The sequence below is a fragment of the Colletotrichum fructicola genome (assembly GCF_000319635.2).
Source record: "Colletotrichum fructicola Nara gc5 chromosome Unknown KSG_Nara_v1_contig08, whole genome shotgun sequence".
NCBI lineage: Eukaryota > Fungi > Ascomycota > Sordariomycetes > Glomerellales > Glomerellaceae > Colletotrichum > Colletotrichum fructicola.
In genome coordinates this window covers 1,808,648-1,830,885 of record NW_027094058.1, presented here as the reverse complement: position 1 = coordinate 1,830,885, position 22,238 = coordinate 1,808,648, and the positions used below count along the sequence as shown (strand labels likewise).

General features: G+C 55.5%; 6 protein-coding genes across 6 annotated transcripts; 3 read left to right on the top strand and 3 right to left on the bottom strand.

Moving 5' to 3' along the window:
• Window positions 1–1,590: 1,590 nt before the first annotated feature.
• Window positions 1,591–2,241, top strand: CGGC5_v013575 (uncharacterized protein; the record flags this gene model as incomplete). Its single annotated transcript, XM_066152944.1, has 3 exons — window positions 1,591–1,610; window positions 1,745–1,852; window positions 1,989–2,241. 3 exons carry the CDS (start codon window positions 1,591–1,593, stop codon window positions 2,239–2,241), a joined length of 381 nt encoding a protein of 126 aa, XP_066007635.1.
• Window positions 2,242–2,610: 369 nt separating this feature from the next.
• nhp-1 (Non-histone chromosomal protein 6) lies at window positions 2,611–4,378 on the bottom strand (the record flags this gene model as incomplete). The annotated part of the gene is made up of 6 exons (XM_032036332.1): window positions 2,643–2,651; window positions 2,703–2,920; window positions 3,134–3,204; window positions 3,452–3,498; window positions 3,758–3,775; window positions 4,298–4,378. The coding sequence occupies 6 exons, from the start codon at window positions 4,376–4,378 to the stop codon at window positions 2,643–2,645; spliced, it is 444 nt and encodes a 147-aa protein (XP_031884992.1).
• Window positions 4,379–9,764: 5,386 nt separating this feature from the next.
• CGGC5_v013573 (uncharacterized protein) lies at window positions 9,765–10,637 on the bottom strand (the record flags this gene model as incomplete). Its single annotated transcript, XM_032036331.1, has 3 exons — window positions 9,765–10,137; window positions 10,247–10,412; window positions 10,472–10,637. The coding sequence occupies 3 exons, from the start codon at window positions 10,635–10,637 to the stop codon at window positions 9,765–9,767; spliced, it is 705 nt and encodes a 234-aa protein (XP_031884994.1).
• Window positions 10,638–11,304: 667 nt separating this feature from the next.
• ATG11 (Autophagy-related protein 11) lies at window positions 11,305–15,824 on the top strand (the record flags this gene model as incomplete). The annotated part of the gene is made up of 4 exons (XM_032036330.1): window positions 11,305–11,372; window positions 11,433–11,544; window positions 11,598–15,593; window positions 15,681–15,824. The coding sequence occupies 4 exons, from the start codon at window positions 11,305–11,307 to the stop codon at window positions 15,822–15,824; spliced, it is 4,320 nt and encodes a 1,439-aa protein (XP_031884910.1).
• Window positions 15,825–16,775: 951 nt separating this feature from the next.
• On the top strand, window positions 16,776–18,802 carry CGGC5_v013571 (uncharacterized protein; the record flags this gene model as incomplete). The annotated part of the gene is made up of 2 exons (XM_032036329.1): window positions 16,776–17,542; window positions 17,620–18,802. The coding sequence occupies 2 exons, from the start codon at window positions 16,776–16,778 to the stop codon at window positions 18,800–18,802; spliced, it is 1,950 nt and encodes a 649-aa protein (XP_031884911.1).
• Window positions 18,803–19,446: 644 nt separating this feature from the next.
• On the bottom strand, window positions 19,447–21,107 carry SLC1A1 (Excitatory amino acid transporter 3; the record flags this gene model as incomplete). The annotated part of the gene is made up of 4 exons (XM_032036328.1): window positions 19,447–19,872; window positions 19,926–20,182; window positions 20,250–20,732; window positions 20,819–21,107. 4 exons carry the CDS (start codon window positions 21,105–21,107, stop codon window positions 19,447–19,449), a joined length of 1,455 nt encoding a protein of 484 aa, XP_031884995.1.
• Between the last annotated feature and the right edge of the window lie 1,131 nt (window positions 21,108–22,238).

Sequence of the window (22,238 nt, the reverse complement as noted above, 5' to 3'; positions counted from 1 at the left end):
GACCCGCTTCCTGTGCTCGGCATGATCTTCCTCTGGTGGTAATGTGTGGCCACAACGGTAGGCGCTCACTCAATGGGTGGAAAGCGGCTGCAATTGCGATTCGGAGCTGCAGGTCTCGATTTTGGCGGCCAACCCGGAAACACACGCCACCACACCCTGCCAGACTCCGAATTCAGTCCTGCCCTTTGTTTCTGTGTTGGCAGTACGAGCGAACCCAAACACCAACACAGGCTGATCACATCTGACGTGTCGAGTGTTCCGTGGTTGGCGAGCACTGGCTGTTGTTTATGAAGAAGGCCGCCCCGAATCGATTGAGGATTGGCTATGCCTTGTCGTCGGGTCTCAATGGCGGTTGTGACTATGCCCGAAGCTGAGCGGGTGCAAGCTGGTTGAAGTTGAGTTTGGCATTCGGTGGCCTGCGCTGACTTCACCGCCAACGGCGTTGTATGTCAATCACTGCGGAGCACCGAGTCAACTGACTGATGCATGCGCCGAATATATCAAGGCGGAACCACAAAAATACACCGAAACCGAATGGACCGACGATCCAAAAACTGGTAGGAGAGGCTCTGTAAGAAACAATGAAGGAGGAGGCCGAAAGGTAAGGAAAGAAAAGAGGGCACATCTGTCAGATTGCTGCCAAAGCAGAATGTGTGGGCTCAACACATATTGACCTGACGACCGACTAGCCAGAGCATGCCACGACTGCTGAGGATGACCCCATGGACCTGTATGCTTCCCCCTCTGCATGCATTAGACGTCCAAGACGGTGCGATGGACGAATGAGGCCGGGCCGGAGCCGGCGGGGTTCAGGCTTGGGCGACTAGCACTTGCATAAACTGTATAACGCAGATGAACACTTGCTTCTGGCAGAGACCTTCCGGGCACCGAAGGAAATTGGCTCATGGCCGGCATTTTGGCGAAGGTATACACAGCGACTGGCTGACGGTTCCCATGTGTGCACCCCGCGCCGAAGAGCTCGACAAGAACGGGGCGTAGGGGCGCAAAGGCGAAATAGCACAGCGTCGCATTGCTATCGTGCCCGCTTCGATCGTCGCTAGCGGTGCATCCAAATATACGGGGTTGAGTGTCGTAGACGCAACCCTGGAGACGAACAGATCGTGGTAGGGCAAGTATCGTGGCAACCGACGACCGAGTATTGACATATGCATGGTCAGATGCAGCACGATGCCATATCCTTCCACATTGGTCTGGTCGTTGATGCACTATGATTCTTGTCATCCCCGCAAATGCATGCGATGTGGCATCCGTCGCTTCTTCATTCGAACCGTTCGCGCGGGGTGCAATGCGCAGAGCCTCCTTCCTAGCGAGGCGAGGTAGTTCTGTCTGGTGCGCAAGACGGGATGACGGGACAACGGGACGGAACTTGACAGAGCCCTCCATGATGCAAGGAGCTGCACCATATCGACCGGTTCGTCTCATGAATAAATGCACACCACCAGGAGTGGGCGAGATGCTTTTGCATGTGGTGACAATTGGCTGGCGAAGCAGATCGGCGCAAACATCATCTGTCCTCATGCTAGGAGAAGCAGGCTGTCGAAACTCGAATGCTTTGTCGACCCGCGCGACATGGTCGATGGAGATGCACGGTACGATTACGTGGGGATGGGAGGTTCGCGAAAGAATGAACGGAGGTGTTCTATTGCGGATGCTGCTGGCTTATGAAGGTCGAGAATGAACCTTGGGAGGAGCGAGGGACGGGCAGTAACCTGACCAGAATCAGGCATCCATTCCTGGTCCTGAATTTCGCCGGGAAGGCAGGAGGCAGCCCGCCTCCATCGACTCCTGCCTTCTATTGCGACGAGATACTGGATGCAGGAACCTCAGTAAGGTGACCGGCCCCCTCCCATCTCGCAGTGTCTCAACACACCGAGACCACCCTGGCCCCGGCAATGGATCGGACGGGAAAGTGTGGAGATTTCGTTGCATCGTTTTCGGGTTTGCTAGTTTTCTTACCTAATCGGCAGCCACGAAAGCCTACCGGCTCACCACCATCTCGCCTTGACTTCCAGTCGCGGCACCCGCTTCATGGCTACCGATGCCGCCTTCGCCAGACACGGGCCACACAAGCCGCCCAAGTCGGCCCCAGGCCCCCGGACGGCACGGCAGGTCGACCCCGGCCGTGTACACTCTGCATTAGTGGATAGGCCGATCCCAGCCGCTGTTCTGGCCTGCGTGCCTCCCCCCTTCACCCCCACGATACGATGCCCTGGCAATTAAGAGGATCAGGACATTCTGACTGGTTGACCGAAAATAAGGCCTGGACGTCCAGATCCTTGGGTCCGGGGAAGCGACCCTTCATTCAGTGAGCACGGTGCATCGGCCGATGACCATGTGTACACAACTTCTTTGCTTTGGTGCAGCATTGCAATTCGGAACGACGAAGCCAAGCCACTGAATACTTTACTTGTACAGGAGTTCTCATATCGAGATATTCGTTATTTCATTGTGGCTCCGTTACCAGACGTGGTAACACTCGAGTAACACTCGAGAGCCTTCCCTGCCCCAAAACCATTTAAAGATAACCCATAATGGGCCATTCCACCATTGAACGCCGCGGCCCGAGATACAACAGAAACAACGAATACCCTAAGAAGACTCATCCTCCTCCTGGTCGGCCTTCAGTAGGACTAATTAGCTTCAGCACAACACATCAAGGGAGGTGCATGAGGGCATCTTACGTTGTAGGCCTGCTTCTCGTCCTCGTAGCGCTTCTTGTCGGCGGCAGCCTTGGCCTCGTACGGGGCGCGCTGCTTGTCGTTGAGGGCCTTCCAGCGCTCACCGAGGATCTTGCCGACCTGTCCGAACGAGATACCGGGGTTCTCCTCACGGACGTTCTCACGCTGCTCGTTGGCGAAGAACATGTAGGCGGAGAGGCCACGCTTGGGGGCGTTGGGGTCTGGATCAGTGTTAGACATAATCTGGTGAGTAGAGCAGAAACAACTGCGGCACTACGCCGTTAGGCTTCGCGAGAGCATGGTTGACGGCCGAGAACATCCGTTGGGCAGTCTTTCAAATGCCTTAGAGATGTTCAAGGCCGTGGTGACCCAACACTCGAGTAACCCGTCGACGAGACTGCGGTCGACTGAACGGGAGAAAGAGATAAACGTACCCTTCTTGCCGCGCTTCTTCTCGACCTTGCCGGCCGCGCCACGCTTGGTTGCTGCCTTAGGCATGTTGTCTCTGAGAAAGCGATTAGTTTGACTGAATGGCAGGAACTTGGCAGATGCAGCGTGTTTTCAAAAGAAAGTGGGTTGGGTGTTGCGCAGGGTTGGTGGCATTGCCCCGCGCACTGGGCAAGGCAGCGTTGCGCGATGGTGCGGATCCCTAGGCGCGGGTGGTGATGGGTCGCAAGTGCAATTGCGGTCGGCAACGCGCGATAATTGAGATTTGAAGCTCAAAGTCGTGGTAAAGAGATCGTGAAGCATACCTGAGCGGGTTTTTGAGAGATTGAGAGGGTGTTGTGGAATTCGGGGTCTGACGCGTCAAGCTCCGTTAGCTGTCAAGCTTCCTTTGGGTGAAGTTGAGGAAGATGGATGAGGTGCGAAGAAAGATCGCGGAGGGGGATGCACGCTCTAAAGTCCGCCAGAAAGCCACAGGATTTTGACTTTGAGCAAAAGTAAAGATGCGCAATATAATTGCCAAAATAACTTTAGGTGGCGGCAGATATTGAGGGTATTGGATATGGACGTGATGCTGAGGTGCAAGGTGGATTGGGAGTGCGATAAGTACTCACAAGTAAGGTGCGCAGAGGCTGGTTGTATGTGTGTATTGCGAGAGAGTGGTTTGTATGGGAGGAGGATTTGGGTGGGAGATTTGTATGGGAAAAAGAAGAGGGAGGGAAACGTATGGGGGAGGGCCAAGCAGCCTTTTTACTATGGGGGAGTGATTGTGCGGCAGCAACGCGCCTTTCGCACTTGTTTTTGCTGGGAAGCCTGGGACTCTGCGGTCGACTGCGACTGGGGGGGGTAAGGACGAGGGGTGGCACTGTGGGAAGGGGAAGGGGAAGGGGGTCACCTTGGTCTTGCTTGGTTTGGCGGCCTTGGGCTGGGCTAGTTCTGGCTGCTGAATGGGTGCAGCAGGCGAAAACTGGACTGCGCACTGGCGCACTGGGCAAAGGACTCTAGCAGCCGGGAGAAAATACTGGGAGGTGTGACTGGGCACACGCGGAAAAGGAGGAGCGAAAGGCAGGAGAGAGGAGAAGGACCGTGGAAACAGCATGAGCAGGATGGGTGGGCGCGGCTTCCCTCCCTGAACTGTGAGGGCGAGGACTGACGCGGGCGGGAGGTGAGGTGGAAGACCAGCCAGAGGAGTCCAGAGTCCCCTTCCCTTCCTTCCCCCATCCTCCACCACCCATTTTACCCATCACCCCCTCCAGCAAGTAGGTGCAAGTGCAAGCAAGTCAGTCTACCTGCCGTGCCAGTACCTACTGTCTACATAGTAAAAGCGCGCAGTATCCGTCAGGAAGGCACGGTATGGTGAGAAGGTGCGGGTAGTGTGTCATGTACCTCCCGGCCGACAAGACCAGGGAAGGTACCTCCCGTTCCTTCCACCTACCCTTCCTTTCCTACCTTACCCCTTCCTCCTACCGTCAGGGAAAGGCGGGGGACCGTCAATCAGCTTGCTGCTGCTTTTGCGCCATGTATCGTCTGGCCTTGGCTAGTACGGGAAGGGACCTTGCGCCTACCTCTGCTTGGTACGCGGTGTGTGCCCGCACGCAACCAGTACGTTGCGTAGGTTGGCCACACCAGACATGGCATGGCCTGGCGTGGGCACGCGCAGAGAGAGGTGAGAGGACGTATGTAGGACGCAGGCAGAGACAACGAAATCGGCAGTCGCAGCGAGAAGCGGTAATGGGAGAGCAACAGCAAGAGCGACAGCAGCCGGGCACTGGCAAGTGGCAGCTGTGCCTGTGCCTGTGCCGCCTCACCTTCCTTCCTTGCCTTGCTTTGCTTGCTACCTTACCAACTGCCAGGTGCGTTGCGTGCGTTGCTGCGTCCGTTGCCTTGCCTCACGTCGCCGCCATCTTCCACTCTTCTTTCCGTCCCGTCTTTCCTGCCCATCCATTTGTACCTGACCTTATCCTCTCCTCGCCTCCCCCCTCTCACCTGGCACCTCCTTGCTCTCCTGCCGCGTTCTATTGCCAGTCGCTGCTATAAATGTGTGGTACTGTACAGGTACGAAGTGCGCGCGAAACTCCGCACCAAAGTACTGTACTTGCGCTTTGTACCTCCCGCCTCGGACTACTTTTCGCACTGGCTACTTTGTCGCGCCTTCCCTTCGCCTCCGGCCAATGTACCTATCTTTTCTCTCCATGTCTGTCCGTCCGTCTGCCAGGCATCCCGCCTTCCTTGCACGCAACACCGGCCTTTCGACGTGCTTTTTTATTTTCCCTCACTTTCAGATCCGGATTCTGGCTGGCTGGCTGGTTCAGTGTTCTGCCATCGACCCCACCTGCCGCCGCCTTCCGTCACCTGCACTGCGCTGCACCTGGCACAAACCACAATATTCCATCCACACAGACCATCCTAGGTAGCTTTCACTTCCACTTCCAGCTCCTAGAGCTCCAATTCCCATCCCGCAGCCCGCAGCCACCGGACAGTCTTTTCAATTTTGCGCTCCCGTCATTTCAGTGTTTTCCTGGTCTCGTCCGATCCACTTTGCTGTGGATGAGGAGCTGTTGCATCGCTGGCTCTGAGTCGTTGGCATGCGAACATGTTGCGTATGCGTAGGAAGGCCCTCGCAGACACGGACAACTTTGCCTGGAGGCTTCGTTTGCGCGTACGGTTCCAGGTCGTCCACTCCACTTACACGGATCAGCACCCGCGATTTCTTTGGCCGTCACTCACAAATCTTGCTCTTCGCTCCTCTGCATCACTTAAAACAGCCGGCTCCTCTCTCGCAACCCGGACACAATGCCCAGAAATTTCTGCGCCAGTCCATGTTACTTGCACCCTCCTCTACGGATACCTCACCTGGTCGAGTTGCAGTCCAGCTCCCTCCCTCAACCAAGCAAGCCATGGACCATACCATGGCAGCGTACCGTACGGATTCCCTCACCTCTTGTTGCGGATACGGACACCTCCAGGCCGAAAGCACGCGCAGTGACACGCCTACCACCACTGACCGAACCAGGACTCGGCCAGGCATAATCATTTCCTCTTCTTCACCGGCGCTAAGGCTGCCCCCCTACCGCCAATTGGCTTGCTGATAGGCAGGTTGGCCCAGCTTGCAAGTCGCCTTGCCGCCGCAGGTCCCTTGCTCCTAGACGAAGGGAAATCAGCATAGTCCGCGTCGCGCAGGCCAGAGAAGACGGGACTCGGAAGTGATTGCCAGGAGCCAGAAATCAATAATCAGCAACAGGCTTCGCCTCAGACCCTGCTGTACCGTCCCCTCCACACTCAGCTCTCGTCACTTCTCACTGTACTGGGACAAGGTCATTCGGCTAATGTGAGCAGTGTCTTCCTGGCACTCGACGAGACTGCATCTGATGTGTTAAAATTTTGGGACTGCGTCACTTACAAAGACCCTATCAACGCAAACTTTGAATACGACAGACCGCACGTATACAACATGAGGACCAGATTTGTTCCTATCTGCTGGGGCTGTGGATGCTGGTGACCTCATGCTTAGAGGCTTTCTCCATTTAGCGTCATCTGTCGACAAGCTTCGCAGCATCCGGATATCCTCACAAAAAAAAAAAAAAAAAAAAACACCAAGACGTACTACTACTACCAACTAGCTTGAGCTGGTCTGGTGTGTGAGGTGAGGAAACAGATGGGGCACCACCTCTGGGTACTCTTGGATGACTGCAAAGTCGTCGCGTTGGAGACGAGACACCCTGCGCGCACACACTGTGTCTGGACGTCGCTGCGCAATCTCGCCCACACTAAAACACCACTCGACACACTTTGTCCATTCCCCCTCCTTCAAGTGGCTTGTCCTATCATCATCACACCAACTAATGAGATCGTCTGCCAAAGCACACCAAGCCCACCAGTACTTCAGCGCAGAGTTCTCGACAAACGCTCCATGCCAGGCTTGACCTGGGTTGCAAATCCACGCGGTTAGACAGGATACATACTGCTACTCCAGTAGTGGCTGTCCCGTGCAGCCCAAACTGCAACACCATTAGCTGACTTCCGGCGAGGTTCCTACCTTACATCGGCGCATCCACACCGCGGTTCAACGCGACTTGACGAGACCTCGAAACCTTCCGCCCGCGACATTAGCAGCAATAGCACCAGCCTCGTGCAACACAAGGCGGCTCCCAGCTGCTTGTCACCATTGACGACACAATCCTAGCTACTTTCACCGTGTTGCAAAGGCACGCTGCCTCGATCCAGCAGGGAAACAGAGACATTTTCTCTATGGTCGTACGGATACACTCGACTGTTTGACGAGACGGCATCAAGTGCAGCCATGTACTGCTGCACCGAACAGACTGCGTTGCTCAGGGAGATGCGACGTTGGGACGACCGGGAGGCCATAATGACTGACTGATCACTGATGGGGATCACTTGAGATGGCCGAAACAAAACTCGGGTACTTTATTCATGCATACGCCCCATGTATCGTCATACGAGATTGCCATGTACCGCTACATGGCGCGAAGTACCTCGAAACTGGTCCACCACGACCGGAATCAGCTTGGGCGATTGCGCCCAATCACTCTCGCCCCCAGCTGACGGTACTCTCTGGGCTCCCCAGCCTCCCTTGTGCTTCAACAACTGCTGCTCTTTCCCCTCTTCCTCTTCAAACCCAGAGGCCAGTCTGTAGCACGTGCTGGAATCATACGGATGCTAACAATAGACGATACAGACTGATTGACCACCTTAGGCAATCCCTGGTCACCGACTGGCCTCGACAACTGAATGAATGCTACGGATGCTCATCCGTCCAAGCTGCTACTTCAGAGACAACAAGGCGAATCAGATCAAGCGGTAGCATCGCCGGCCTATCAAGATATCAGCTACGGATAAGGGCGCTGCGTGCTCAGCTTCTCTGGAGCTTTATTAATCAATGTACATGCAACAGAACGCCGAGGTCGTCGGCGCACCTCGCTGTATTTCGGCCTCGTCTATGTGCCTCCGCCTAAGCTCCTCAGTTGGGGGTACGGCGAAGCAGCCAGGCAGTGCAACGCTCTCGGCAGTGAGAGAAGAGTGGGAATACTTTGTTATGCGCAGAAATGTGCGGGCGTCATGTGTACCCTCGAGGCGCCATGCTGGGTAATGCCTGCAACCACGGTCAGAGAGACCCCTCTACAATGCACACTGCCAATGCAGGCGGCTTCTGCAACTTCACAGGCCGGCACAGCACTTTGCCATGGCTCATGGCCAGACAGGCACACAGGCCATGTCTGCCAGGAGCACGACGGTTCCGCACATTCCAGACAGCCCGCCGGGCCCAGCTATTTTGCTTTTGCTCGCTTGTTCCCTGTTTGGCTGGCACCAAAGAGAGGGCCCTGGCAATGGGATAGGCGGCGCGCTGGCCAGCAAAGTGCGCAAAGTACTCGCGACCTGCAGCGGATACACGGGGCCAGGCAATTTCGCTGGGCTAGTCACCTTTTGCGTTGCTGATATCCGTACTGTGCTGTACCTGATGCTCCCCCGGCAAATTTCGCCCTCCCTGAGGACACTCTCCTCTCCCACACACACCCCCTCCCAAACCATATGGCGGTACACTGTCAGTCGCCTTGCCCACTCTCACGACCTGACCTGCACGCGAAAGTAAGGCAAGGTACATGTTGCAGTGTAAGCCAACGCCAATCAGCTCCACTCCCTCCGAGCTGATCTGGTCTGCAAAGACAGAGCTTGACTGACGGGGAGCTTTGCCCTCCCCCGAACCTCTGCGGTCTGTGGTTTCCTCGACTGCTCCCTCTCTTTCTTTTCCTCCCTCCGTTGACTTTGTGGATGACCCCAAACCTTCCGCAACGTCTTCTGAGAGGATATCGCGTGCTTCCCCTCAGTGGCGCGCTGGCTTGCACCGACGCATGCATCGGGCTACTTGCAATCAGATAACTTAGAATTCTTATTGGGAGACCTTGTACCGGCAGAGCTTCCACGTGCGCATTTGGGCCGCTCAAAATTTCTTCATTACAACAAGATCGCGACATCTTCAATGCTATCATCAAAGGCACTGGTTGGCGGCGGACCATGACTCACGTGACTATTCGCGGTGGTCATAGCGCCTGGGTCACGCTAAGCCTTGTCAAGCTTCCTCCGAGCTTCTGAGTGGTGAGATTGTGTGGAGGCGGCAGGGGCAGAACATGAGTTTGGGAAACGAAAAGGCCAAAAGTGCCGGTGCCGCGCAGTCGGAGGCGAGGCACGACTGATCGATCGTGCGCAGGGCAGGGCGAGCACCGTGATCTAGGGTCCTCTGTCTGCCCTGCTGTTAGGAAGGAGCAATTGTAGCCGTGAGATCTCCTAGGGTCCCGTACGGTCCGTACCTGCATAGGTCAGGTACTGTGCATCATCTGGCGATCGTAGACAACGGATCAGAGCCGACTCCGGTCCACCTTGGCCACGTCCTTACGAACCCAATTTGGCCTCGGGCAATGGAGCAGCGTGTTTCTGTCTTGAAGTAACGAAAATCGGAACGTCCGCGATACGTCGGGCCCAGGCCACATGTCTGAACCGACTCCACCAATGCTGCTGCCAGCGTGAGATGTCGCGTCAATATTCATTTCGATGAGAGGCTGCCAGCCAGAGAGAACCACTGCCGATTGACGGGCTCTGCATCGATCAGTCATCCTCAGGATCCAGCACCATCTCTCTCAACTCCTCGTCCCTCGCCCAATCAACACCGCTCCCGGCCACGACGGCACTCGCAGTCCCTTTCATGACCTTCCACCGCTGTCTGCTCGCTTTCAACTCGGCCTGTAAGCTTGCCATCTGGGCCTGCACGGCCGGATCGTCGGTCTCGCCGGCCTTCCTCCTCTCAGCCTCCTCCGCTAATCGGAGCACCTCGGCGGTGAGTTCGACGTTGCGCCGGCCGACACGGAGGCTCTCGGCCTCGACGTCAGTGAGTTTGTCGAGAGTCGTGCGGATCTCATTAGATGTCTGCGCGAGGGCGACGGACGAGGTATCGCGGGAGTTGATGTGCGGTAAAAGGTCCCTTGGGTGTGTTAGTGGTGGGATTGACAGATTCCATGCCAAGGGAAGAACAGCAAATAAACGAAATGAAGCCCGAGTGAGGGAGATTCCGAGTGCGGGAGTAAGCTTACACTTCAATGGGCGTGGCTTGTGTGCTTCCATGCACAGCTTTGAGGATGGGGTTGGCGGTCATGACGCTATCCGTGATATTGTTCCTCAAGAGCCATCCAGCACGCGCCTTGGCCGCGTCCTCCCGCGCTTTTCGCACATCATCTTGGCTGTCTGGAGCTGAAGAATCTGGTTCGTCATGTCAGAAAATGAAATCCAGAAGCATGGACTAAATGGGGAAGAAGTACCTGGTCTGTAACCCTGTTGCGCTCTGACGAGGGCAATCTTCACCTCGAGGTCGCGCAGCTCATCGTAGAGCTCCAGAACGCGCTGCTCATCTTTGGATAAAAGGTAGGGCGGCACCTCGTCTTCCTGTTTGGACGTTGAGGTCGCCTGGGTTTGAGGCTCATCCATGTTCGTCGGTGTGCGTGTCTGGCATCGGGCTGGGGAATGCGGACCCTCCTCGTTGACTGCTTCCGTGGAGTGAGCCCGAATATCGTCCGCCCGCGTTCGGAACGCGGTACGCGACTCTTAGCTTGAACTCGCCCGAAATCACAAGATCCGGCGGGGATGGATTGGCGCTGGGATTGCAAGTCCGGAGCCGAAAACGTGGCAGTGTGGCTGGTGGATCGTTCCTGGCTTGCCTGTGATTTTTCTTATCGGGCGAGGCAGCCGCGATTATTAGGTTATCTGTGGCTGGAGTGAGCCTTTCCCCAGACCACCCAATCAAATGACAACAAGGATCACGAGGCGACATCACGCTACGCCCACCAAGGTTTTTAGCGGGTTTGCAGCCTGCACGAGCTCCGGGCGCCTCAGCGGTCATCTTTTTTGGAAGCCCGGCGGAACGAACGCTCGCGCCTTTGCAACAACCGCTGCGTCCTGCATCCTTCCCACCGACCGGCGCCCCCAACGACGAGGACGACAACACGACGACAATCTGTTGTCCTCGCGTACCGCAACAACAGTTCGAAACGCAACGTTCGAAGACAAGCTAGACGGGCCACGAGAGTCTTCGTCAACATACCCCGAGACCGAGCGGCGGGCCAGCTATCGCAGCTGAGCCGGGAGATGCTCCGGGATGGCGACGCAGGTGTTGATTGCCCATACGGGCCAGCGCCTGCAGGTGGACACAACGCAGTTTGCCGCGTAGGATATCTTCTTTCCGTTGCGGGGCAATGTTTTGAGAGACTGACTCTCTGGTGTTAGGCTCGATGAGCTGAAGGCGTGGATTGCGAGGAGCACGTCGATTCCGGCGCATCAGGTCGTCGCTTTGACTTCCCAAGGACGGGCGGTGAAGTTGCAGACACTGCATCAAGAGGTAACGGGCTTCAAAGGTTCGAAGGCGAGGAGCGCAAGCTGACAACCCTCCAGACAGAGATCTACGTCTACGACATCCGGATATCCTCACCGACGTCCCCCGGCGGACCCTCTCCCAAGTCCGAAGTGCCCCTCCCGAAACGCTACACCGTCCCCAACGCCCCGAACTACATCGGCGACATCCGCGTGCTGTCCGAATGGCAGGCTCTCTATAAGGAAAGACAGGCCTGGGCCCTCGGCATCGTGGGTGACTCTGCGCGCCTGGCCGCAGAGGTGCAGGACCGCTATGGCGAGATGGATGTCATGATCAAGTGCCTCGATGCGGCGGTGACCAATCTTGAGATTAGTGTCAAGCAGATCGACCCGAAGTACACGGAGCTCAAGAAGTGGGTGGAGCCGTCGATGGGCGAGTTCGAGCAGCTGGCGGAGAGCTGGGAGCGGTGTCTGGAGGTTGCGCGCAGCGTGCCCATCTCGGCCGCAATGGTGCGCTTCATGACCTCGCGCGACCTCAAGAAGAAGCAGGCCACGCTCGAGGACCTGATCGATCTCGACACGGCAAGGAAGTCGGGCAAGCTGGCGCCGACGTTGCTGAAGAAGTTCAGCTCCAAGGCGGCAGACCTCGACAAGACGGCCGACAAGATGTACGCCGGGGTGGAGCGGCTCTTTGGGGAGTTTGACAACCTTGTTGGCCGGTCTCCCTTGGCTCGAAGCGGGGAGGCGGCGCAACTGCTTCAGGATATCGAGGCTGTGGCCAAGAAGATAGAAACCGACTACAGCACGATGCTGGAGTACGCCGACACCCAGGCGAACGTCCTGCAGGCCTCGCGGACGGCGGAGAACCACACGTCGCGTCTGATTCCGAGCCTAAAGAAGCGCGCTGCAGAGATGGCTGATATGCTGCACTACGCCACTGAGGCGCGCAACACCATCGCAGCGGATTCGATCGATTTCATGCGGAACATTACTGAGATTACATCGATGCATAGCAGCGTTAAAAATCAAATTACGGTCTTGAACCAGGCCGAGGACGTCATGACGACGTTTGACTACCTGCGGCTCATCAACCAGCTGCCTTACATGTATGCCTCCTTCGCTTCGGAGGCGATCCGCCGCCGGGAGTGGTCAGACAAGATCAAGACGGACTCATCGACGCTCGCCAACGAGATGGCTCTGTTTCAGGACGAGGAATCGAAGAGGCGAAGAAAGTGGCACAAGATGGTGGGCAGCATGTATGGCCGCGACAACTTGGAAGCCAACATCCTTGGTCTGGAGGTCAACTTGCTAGGAGAGGAGGAGCCTTGGCCGAGCATGGTGAAGCGCGACCTCGAGGAATTTCTGGAACACCTCCAAAGACAGCAGGCTGAGGTGGCAATCATCGAGGACGTGACGAAGCTTGTCAATGAGCTGAGCAACCCGACGAAGCAGCAGTCAAAGAGGTTGAAGGCATTCAAGAACGGGAGTGTCCACGAGGCTGCCCTTGGGCGTAGTGGTCTGATGATTCGTGGAGACGATGACTTGAACCATACGCTTCGAGATGACAACACTAAACTCCAGAACAAGCTCAAGACTGCAGAGAGTCGGGTGCGCAGGTTGGAGGACTTACTTCACAGGCAGAGCCAAGCCTCCTCTCGCCCTGGCATCGGTGGACTGTTCGGTCACGAGAGGAACGATTCTACGAACTCTGTCAGGTCTGTACCGCCGGAAGACAGCCGCCGCGCAGCTGGCAACTCTGAAGCCCTTCTGCAGAAGATTCAGCAGCTGGAGAATGAGCTCAATGCCGAGAAGGAGAAGGCAGCCGCGTTCGAGAAGGATCTCACTGCCCGGACGACGGAGCACAACGAAGTCTTGGGTCGGGTGGACGAGGCAAAATCCCAAGTGGAGGCGGCTAGGGCTCAGATGGAGGAGGCCAACGCCACTAAAAAGGAGCTACTCGAGAACATGGAGGCGTTGCAGAAAGAGTTCGTCATAGAGAGAAAATCGTTCGAGAACGAGATCAAGGGACTTAAGGCGCGTCTTGAGGAGACCGAGGACGACATCGAGAACTTTGGCGAGTCTAGGGAGAACGAGAAGGCCACCTACATCGAGCGGATGCACGAAATGGAGGCCGAGATCGATCGCCTGCAAAAGGATCAGAAGGACGACTCACTCAAGACCCAGGGCCAGGTTGACTTCCTCCGCAATGAGGCGCGTCTGCAAAGGGAGCAGAACGAGGCTCTCGAAAAGCAGCTTCAGAGCGCGAACGACGAAGCCAAGAAGCTGACCAAGAGCCTGGGCTCTGCTCAAGAGACGGTCGACACCCAGCTTAAGGCTCTTCGCGACATCCACGATCAACTCTCGCCGAACGACGATACCACCGAAGACCTCAATGATCTGATCGAAGCACTCGTATATAAGGCTACTGATGTTGCTGCCAAGTTGAAGACCCTGGACAACGACAAGTCGATCCTGAAGGCCGACCTCGAACAGGCCGAAGAGCATGTCAAGAGTCTGAAGACGGAGATAACCGAGACTAAGGAGAAGCTCGCGGCCGAGGAAGAGACCTCAAGACATCTCAAGGAGGACTTGGATGGTGAGAAAGCCAGAGTTGCTGCTCTTGAACAAGAGGCCGCCGACAGCAGAGAACAGCTTGACCAGCTGCGGGCCAAGATTGCTGACGGCGAGACGGGCTCGGAGAGTTTGCGGAAGAAGCTTGACGAGGAAGAAGAGCGCATCACCTCCATCAAAGAGGAGCTTGCCTCCAGACAGTCTCAAGTAGGCAGCCTGGAGGAGGAGTTGCGCCTCTACAAAGAGAAGCTACAGGCCTCCCAGGCTAAGCTTACGACCGTCACTGGCCACTTCGACACCAGGTCAGAGAAGACCAAGGACTTGACGCAGCGTCTGTACTCTCACAACGATCGCCTGTGTCGACTGCTGGAGCGACTCGGATTCTCAGTCACCCGTCAAGAATCTACAATGACTATTCAGAAGGTTCCGAGATCCGAGAGGGGAACCATGAGCCAGATCCACAACGCCAACGACTCCTCCGACCCAAGCCAGTCTACGATACGCCGCTCTGGTATGCTCACCAGTCGCACCCTGGCCGATAGCACCGACCTGGACCTGTTGTACTGGATGAATGGCAGCGATGCCGATGTCGAGTCCGAGAAATACGAAGCCTTCATGACCAAGCTGGGCAGCTTCGACATGGACTTGTTCGCTGAGACAGTTTACAGGCGTGTCAAGGACGTTGAGCACCTCGCTCGTAAGCTCCAGCGCGACGCGCGTGCCTACAGAGAGAAGGCACACACGCTGCAAAGGGATTCTCACGAGAAGATTGCGTTCAAGCACTTCAAAGAGGGCGATCTTGCTCTCTTCCTGCCTACTAGGAACCAGACAGCCGGCGCCTGGGCCGCGTTCAACGTCGGCTTCCCTCACTACTTCCTGCGCGAGACCGACGCTCACCGACTTCGCTCTCGCGAGTGGCTCGTCGCTCGCATTACGCGTATCCAAGAACGCGTCGTGGACCTCTCCAAGAGCTTGACGAGGCCGGCCGAGACCGACTCCGTCAACGGCGAAGATGACGACAACCCTTTCCAGCTGTCGGACGGCTTGAGGTGGTATCTCATCGACGCTCACGAAGACAAGCCTGGTGCGCCTGCGACGCCTGGTCTGGGCAAGTCGACGATAGCGACAAACAACGTCGAGGCTATGGCCGACATGCACACCCACGCACAGGCGAACGGCAAGGACAAGCACAGGATCAGCGTCAATAGCATTGAGGGTGTCAGCAAGGCGCTTAACAGAAGTCTGGAGAGTCGTCGGAGCAGTTCTAACTCGAAGAAGGCCATCCCCTTCGCTGTCGGCGCTGGGGGAGCTGCTTTGCTCAAAGGCAACGCCCTGGGCAGCGAGACCAACTCTCTCCGCGCCGTGGCACCGGAGACACCCACGGGCACCAGCCCGCCGCAAGGGGGACTGGCAGGACCGTCGTCGAATGGACAAGACCAAGGGCAGGCTTCAGCCAGCTCGCCGCAAACCGAGGGCCCGTCCGAGGAGAGGCCCAGGTCGCCCGAGGTACGAAACATGATCGATTCCCTCGTTGGACCGTGAAAATTGCAGCTCCCTCGCTGATACCCGTTCCGCTCTTTGCGCGGCGGTTAGAAAGCCAGATCCCCTCAGAGACTCCGTCGCCAGATGAGCAGGGAGAGTTCGAGCCCGACGAAGAGGAGTGTGGTCTGGGATTCGCTGTGGAGCGTTGACCTGAGCTTCGAGAGTGGCGGAGTAAGCCCGACGAAGCGGCGGTAGGCGACCCAACAAGACGCAACATCTTCAACTCATAGGAAATTGCCCCGATGTGGGGGTTTCGTAGTCGGCGTCATCATGATGCTTCCCGGAGTTGTTTTGGTTTATATCATGTACTGGTACCTCTTTTCTTCCATGCATTCATACGACAGAGAGGAAAAAAACAAAGGAATGGGATTGGAATGGAGACATTGGGGGGTTCTTTATGTTTACTACTAGCTCTTTCTCTCTTTGCGTTCTGCTTTTGGTTTTACCCCCCGTTCATACCCGCGCTTTGCGAGAGACTGTCACGGAGTATGGGAGCACCGCCCCTTGGAGAATTTTGTTTTGGGCTGTGGGTTTTTTTAGAAGCGGATGGTGAACAGCGGAGAGAAAGATTGTGCGAGCTTGTGGTTTCGTTCTTTTTCCCCTTGGGTCAGTTTGCATGGCGTGCCTGGGATAGAGACGCCTTTTAGAGAAATACATCATTGGTTGCACTGTTATTTGATGTCATTTTCCTCTGAGTGTGATGTGACAACTCAGGTTTAAAAACCCTACGCCTCGACAGCTTCCCATGTCAAGACCGCGCAGTTTGTGAATTTTCATTGAAGACAAAGTAGACATCTTCTTTCTTTGGTTATAGTACCTTGTTCTGATAGACAATGGACATCGGAGTTGGTTCTTCCCTCAACAAAGCCCATTTGAACATCGTTGAGTTTGAAATGACAATGACAAAAGTATTTATTGTGTTGCTCTGATGAAGCTCTTTTACAAACTGCCCTGTACAAAGTGAACAATTTCCAAATAGTAAGTAGACAATGGCCAAAAAGATGTACTCTCATTCATCCGATCAAGACAGAAAACATAAAAGATACAGGAAGACAACTATGTCCCATGATGAATTCTGCAATTCCACCCCGAGTAGCAACTTATCCAAACCTCCAGTACCGTTTCAAAAATTTCAAGCATTCCAAAATGGCCAACGCCATCAACTTCGCAAACCCACCAGGGGCACGTTGGATAGAACGGCGGGTTCCCACGGTCACGGAGATCCTAGGATGCAAGCCCGACAACGGCGACGTCCAGCTGGCTTACAGAATTCTAGGTCTTCACTCAACAACAGCCCGCCCGACTGGCTACCGCCCGAAGCCGAAATTGTTCACACACTGGTGCAATAAGGTTCTCAGCCGCATATGGCGTGACGAACAGAATGTGAACGAGATAGACATCATCCCGGGCGACGTCCCTCAGAAACGCGTCATCGAGGCAAACAAGCGCGTCCTTTCGGCCATACACACGATAGCTGGTATCCGACGCCCAGGTCACCCGCATTGGTCACCCAACACCAAGGTCCGAATTCAGCCGTGGCAATCGAATAACCATATACTGACAAATTGGGACTTGCCACAAGACATCACCTCGGCTACTTGGTCACAAAGTGTTGAAGTTCCCCTGAGCGTGAACCAGTTTAACGCCCATTACGCGCGTGCGGACGTGGCACAGCTGGCGCATGACCGGCCTAGGAAGGGAAAGACGTGGCTGCCCACAGCTTTCATGGTCTTGGATGCGAAGGAACGTGAGGACGAGGATATCTTTGACGACTTGGCCTGCTACGGCTTCGAGGCCAAGCCGCATTTCATGCATCCTCAGGACAAGCCTGTTGGCTCGAAGGATAATCTGGAGTACAAGTTTTGGGCAGGCCCCACGCCGAAAAACGAGAATAGCTTGTGGTATGCGCTGGCGTAAGTTGAATCTTTCCCTGATCTGTCGTTCGCAGAAAATAAATGAGACACCGATACTGACGATAAGAACCTCGCAGGTTGCTGGTCGAGCACAATCCCACGAAGGCAAAAGACATTAAGTGTCTAGCCGCAAAATGGTTCTTCGACATGACGTATGAACATCCCAATACGGGGGCTCATCACGCTATCCGCCGGGCAAAACGCTTTCGCATGTACAGCCAACTTCTCGCCGACTCGGCCAGATGCGCCGACCCAGACGACGAAGAGATTTGGGGCAAGATGAGCATGTTCCGCGCCCTATGTAGCAACAGGCCAGATGCCGGAATGCCCAAAGAGGCCGGCTACCACGAGATGTTGCACATGTTGGCGGACTTCTTCCACACTGAGATCATCACGTTTACCCGGCCGAACCGCAAAAAGTTCAAGCTGAGAAATCTCGATGTTAAGGACATTGATACACAAACCCTTGACGCGGAGTTTGTATATGAGATGAGGGTGTATGGCGAAACACCTGCGGGGTCCGATCCCACCTTCGGGTTTCGAAAAAGGAAACAGATTCTTCTGGTCACGGATTCGTGCTTGAGATACTTTCAGCCGGTGATGCGTGTTGTACCAACGACGTACAAGGAGGACGAAATTGACGAGAGTGTTCTTCCGGTACACCTCGACACCACGGCGTTTGACAAATGGGAACGCCACTCGCCCATGCCCTGGTGGCCCGGGTTCCAGCGTAACGCAGACAACACGGGCTGGACGGGCGACTGGGACGACCCGCAGCTCCGGCCGGGGCTCCGCCTCTACCCAGCATCGTCGGTGTTTGATCCCCCGGTAATCTCGCACACGTTGTCGCCCTGGAGCCCTGCCATTGCTCTACAACTACTTGAAAGCCCATACGAAGTGATGAAGAACCTGAGCGGAGGACTATGGCCCCCATGGAAACCTTGGTTCGAGGGCGACGAGGACTGCGACTTGTGGAACATGATTCAGCTGGAGAGACTAAGGCTTTCGTGGAGACATCCAGAGGCTCCACAACAAAGGCCTGATCGACGTATAGCGCTAAGCGACAATCGAGCACGCATTGGGCCGAAGACCCCGAAGTACACGTCGAAGAGACGGCTCGAGTTGGTAGATGGCGTGAAGGAGACATTTTTGGATAAGCCAAACATGGGTGAGTCTGAGATTGGTTGGATGAAGGTTGTCACCACAGAGGGCGAGAATCGGGAGCCGTACTGGCACAGGGCCAAGCGAAGGAGGATGTAATGAGCCTCCAAGGAATGGCGTTGGGACGGCCGGGCTTTTGGGAGAAATTGTCTCATACGGGGGCGCTTACGGTTTGCATAGACTGGCGTTCAAATAGTCTGGTGTACTTCTAGTGTTGACCTTCAGCGAGCGAATGATGATTATCTAAATAATTCGTGATTAAGGTCTATGCCACGAGGTAAAATAGTCACTAAAATGGAGAGAGGACTGCTGATTCTGGTTTGGAAAGCCGTCGAATACAGCTCTGCCAACACCTTACCGCTCTAGATGTCGGCCAGACGAAGGTTCGCCGCACTGACGGAAGTCGCCGAGCACGGCGAAAGGTTTACTGGCCGATACACCGTCGTCCTCAAGGCCGAGAGACGCTCGAAATGATCAAGGAGTGGAACAGCCCAGACATCCTTGCCCTTAAGCGACCCTCGAGCGGGATTTTCGACTAATGAACGCGCGACACCGGACGCATTATTTGTCACCGAAGGTTGTTCGACTGCGTATAAGTTGAATGGCTTTCCCTTTACCGCATATAAAAGTGATCATTTTATCTGGAAACCATCAAGAGACATGGGGTAATACCAAAGGATCTGATCAAGACGGTATCCGTTTGTACAGCATTATCTATCACACTATCTTTCCAAACGAATAACTTAGACGCGCTCGTCGTTCTGCCTGACCTCCGTTACCTCGTCCTCGGATCCATCCTCAGGATCAGTGATACCAGTCATCTTCTGGACAATGACGGCGGCGAAGAGGTCACCGCTGACATTGGTTGCAGTCCTGAACCTATCGATAAGCCAGTCCACAGCTACTACGACGCCAAACATGCCGCTAGGCGGGATGCCGACACTGGAGGAGATCATGACGGTCAGGACGAGGGAAGAGCTGGGAATAGGGGTGGTTCCGATGGACGCCAGGGTCGAAAGCAAGAGAATGATGATGTAGTCTGCCGCGTTGAGGACATGGCCCTGTGTCTGTGCGAGAAACACGACGACAATGGGGAAATAGATCGCGGTTCCGTCCATGTTGACGAGGCAGCCAAGAGGGACCGCAAACTTGGTAATGGTGTTGGGAACCTGAGGGATGTCAGTTGAGGTAAGCTGCCAAATGCATTGGAAATTGGACGTACCTTGAGCGTCTCACGGGTACACTTCATGGTAACAGAAAGGGTGGCAGCCGAGGATGCGGTTCCCCAGGCGGTTAACCATGCAGGCGAGCAAGAGAGCCACAGCTTGTATGGGTTCTGGCGAGTGAAAGCGAAGAATATGAGGGGCAGCACTATGAAGAGATGCATAAACATGGAGCCGATGGCACCGCCCATCAGAACGCCCAGGTTGACGCCGATATCGTTGATGTCAAGCTTGAACATGTTTGGGAGGATGAGGACTAGAGATCACGTCAGTCAGTCTTTGTCGCGTTACTCCTGAGATGGGACGTTATGAAGAATGCTTACAGAAAACTCCAATGGGTGCCAGCTTGATCAGGAATGTGATGATAACCATAATCAACGTTTCGATCTCTCGGCACGCCTTTAGGATCGACGACTTTCCGCCGCGGTCGTCCAGAAGATATCCAACGACCACCGCCGTGACGAGGACTGCGAGAAGATGATCCGATGCCAAGGCATTGACAACGTTTGCGGGAATCAGGGAGTTGAACAACTCAGTTACGGTAGCCGGGATATCTTGCTCTTGGTTATTCTCGAATGATTCCTTGTCTTTGTCGGACATGCCGTCGACATTGATGGACTCAGCCGAGGCAACCGTCATCAGGCGAGCCCAGACTTGAGAGGTCATGATGATTGAGTGGACGATGGCGACGATGGTCGTGATGACGTAGTAACCGATGGTCCATTTCGCGAGCTTGGCTCCGCCGTGGCTGATTTCCTTAAGCTTCTGGACCGCAAGGATCATGGCCGTTACGATGAGAGGCAGAACTGGAGTCATGTCAGCCGCTAGCTATGAAACAGCTCGCAGTACAGCCATAGATTGGATGTAACCAGGGTTTCACGGAGTGACCTACCGACAGCCTTGAGAGCCCTCAGCCAGAGGTTACCGGGAATGATGAGGATAGTTGTGGCGGCGGACGGGATATTGGGATGAGCCGACTTCACGCCCAGACCGATGCCGACAGCGATAGCGGCGGCGATGATTATCTGGACTGCGGAGCCAGGTTCGACAACCGGATGCCACCAAGGGTTCTTCTTGTGCACAGACTCCCCCGAGGCGACGGAGGTCTGCTGCTGGACCTGATCCATGGAGGAGTTCTCCGGGACCGACTTGTCAGCCGTGCCCATCTCTGTCTTCTCCATCTCAGTATTCTTTCCGCGGATTCAGAGACGATAGACTCTATCAGTGATGGAGGGCGGATGACTTGCGAGATGAGCCGTAACAAGGTCGCTGCCACGCTGGGAGAGGGGAAGGACAAGAAGCAAAGGGAGGCGTTCTCGAGACCCTGATCAGCAGTCCAGGGCGGGATATATACTCGAGAAAACCCAGCTCGTGGGGCACGTTGGTCCCGAACAAGAGGAAGAGGAGGTGGGAGTCTTGTCTATCAGCGTGGCGAGCTGGGACCGGGCCGGAGGCGAGCGGTGGAAAGGACCAGATTTGGATACATCTTCGAGCAAGTGTGGCCCCTCAGCAAGAAGACCCAATGCTCGCGTGTGCGACCGATGGGTGGGCTAGGCTTTCTGGCGAACGAGAAGGAAGACAGCCTACAGGGCAGAATTTGACCGAGATAGGGTGGCATATCTCTACCGCCAAGGGAGGGAATCGCAGCTGAGAGAGGGCACAGCAGTTGGCATCTTTCACGCGAAAGGAAGGTGTAAGAGGATCCATTCCATCCCCGCGTTACCCACCAGTCGCATTCGATGCAGGGCCGGGCGACTTGGGGTGGTCTTGGACTCTTGGGTGATCCATGAGTCCGGATTGGGACAGGTCTCGGCAAAGATACGTGGGATGAACGAGCCAGCGTGGAGAGACACAGGGCGAAATCTGACCGAGCCTGGTGTGTGTGAAACGATGAGGTTGATCGGTTGGCGACAGAAGGCTGCCAGTGACACTGAAGACAGGAAAATCAAGAAACAACGGCTGCATATCTCGTAAACTAACACCTTGAAAGGGAGGAGGCGAAATCCAACGGATGACCAAGAGATAATGCCATCGAAACTGACTGGTCGAGTCAGTTCATCGCGTCGGGGTGTTTGTCTGGGTATTGGCCTTGGCCTGACTGTCTACTTGGCGGTGACGACGGGGGCTTTCATGGTGGCATTCCGCCTCAGAGACCGTCAACCGGTCGGCCATGTCTGCCGTCTTCAACCAAATGCACGAGGCCTGTGTGGGTTAAGCGCACCCGAAGCGAAGAGCCTCATCTACCGCGTCGCAACGTTGCAGCTTTGACAGGCCATCGCAGCTCACCGATTGTTTGAAGGCGGTTCTCAAAT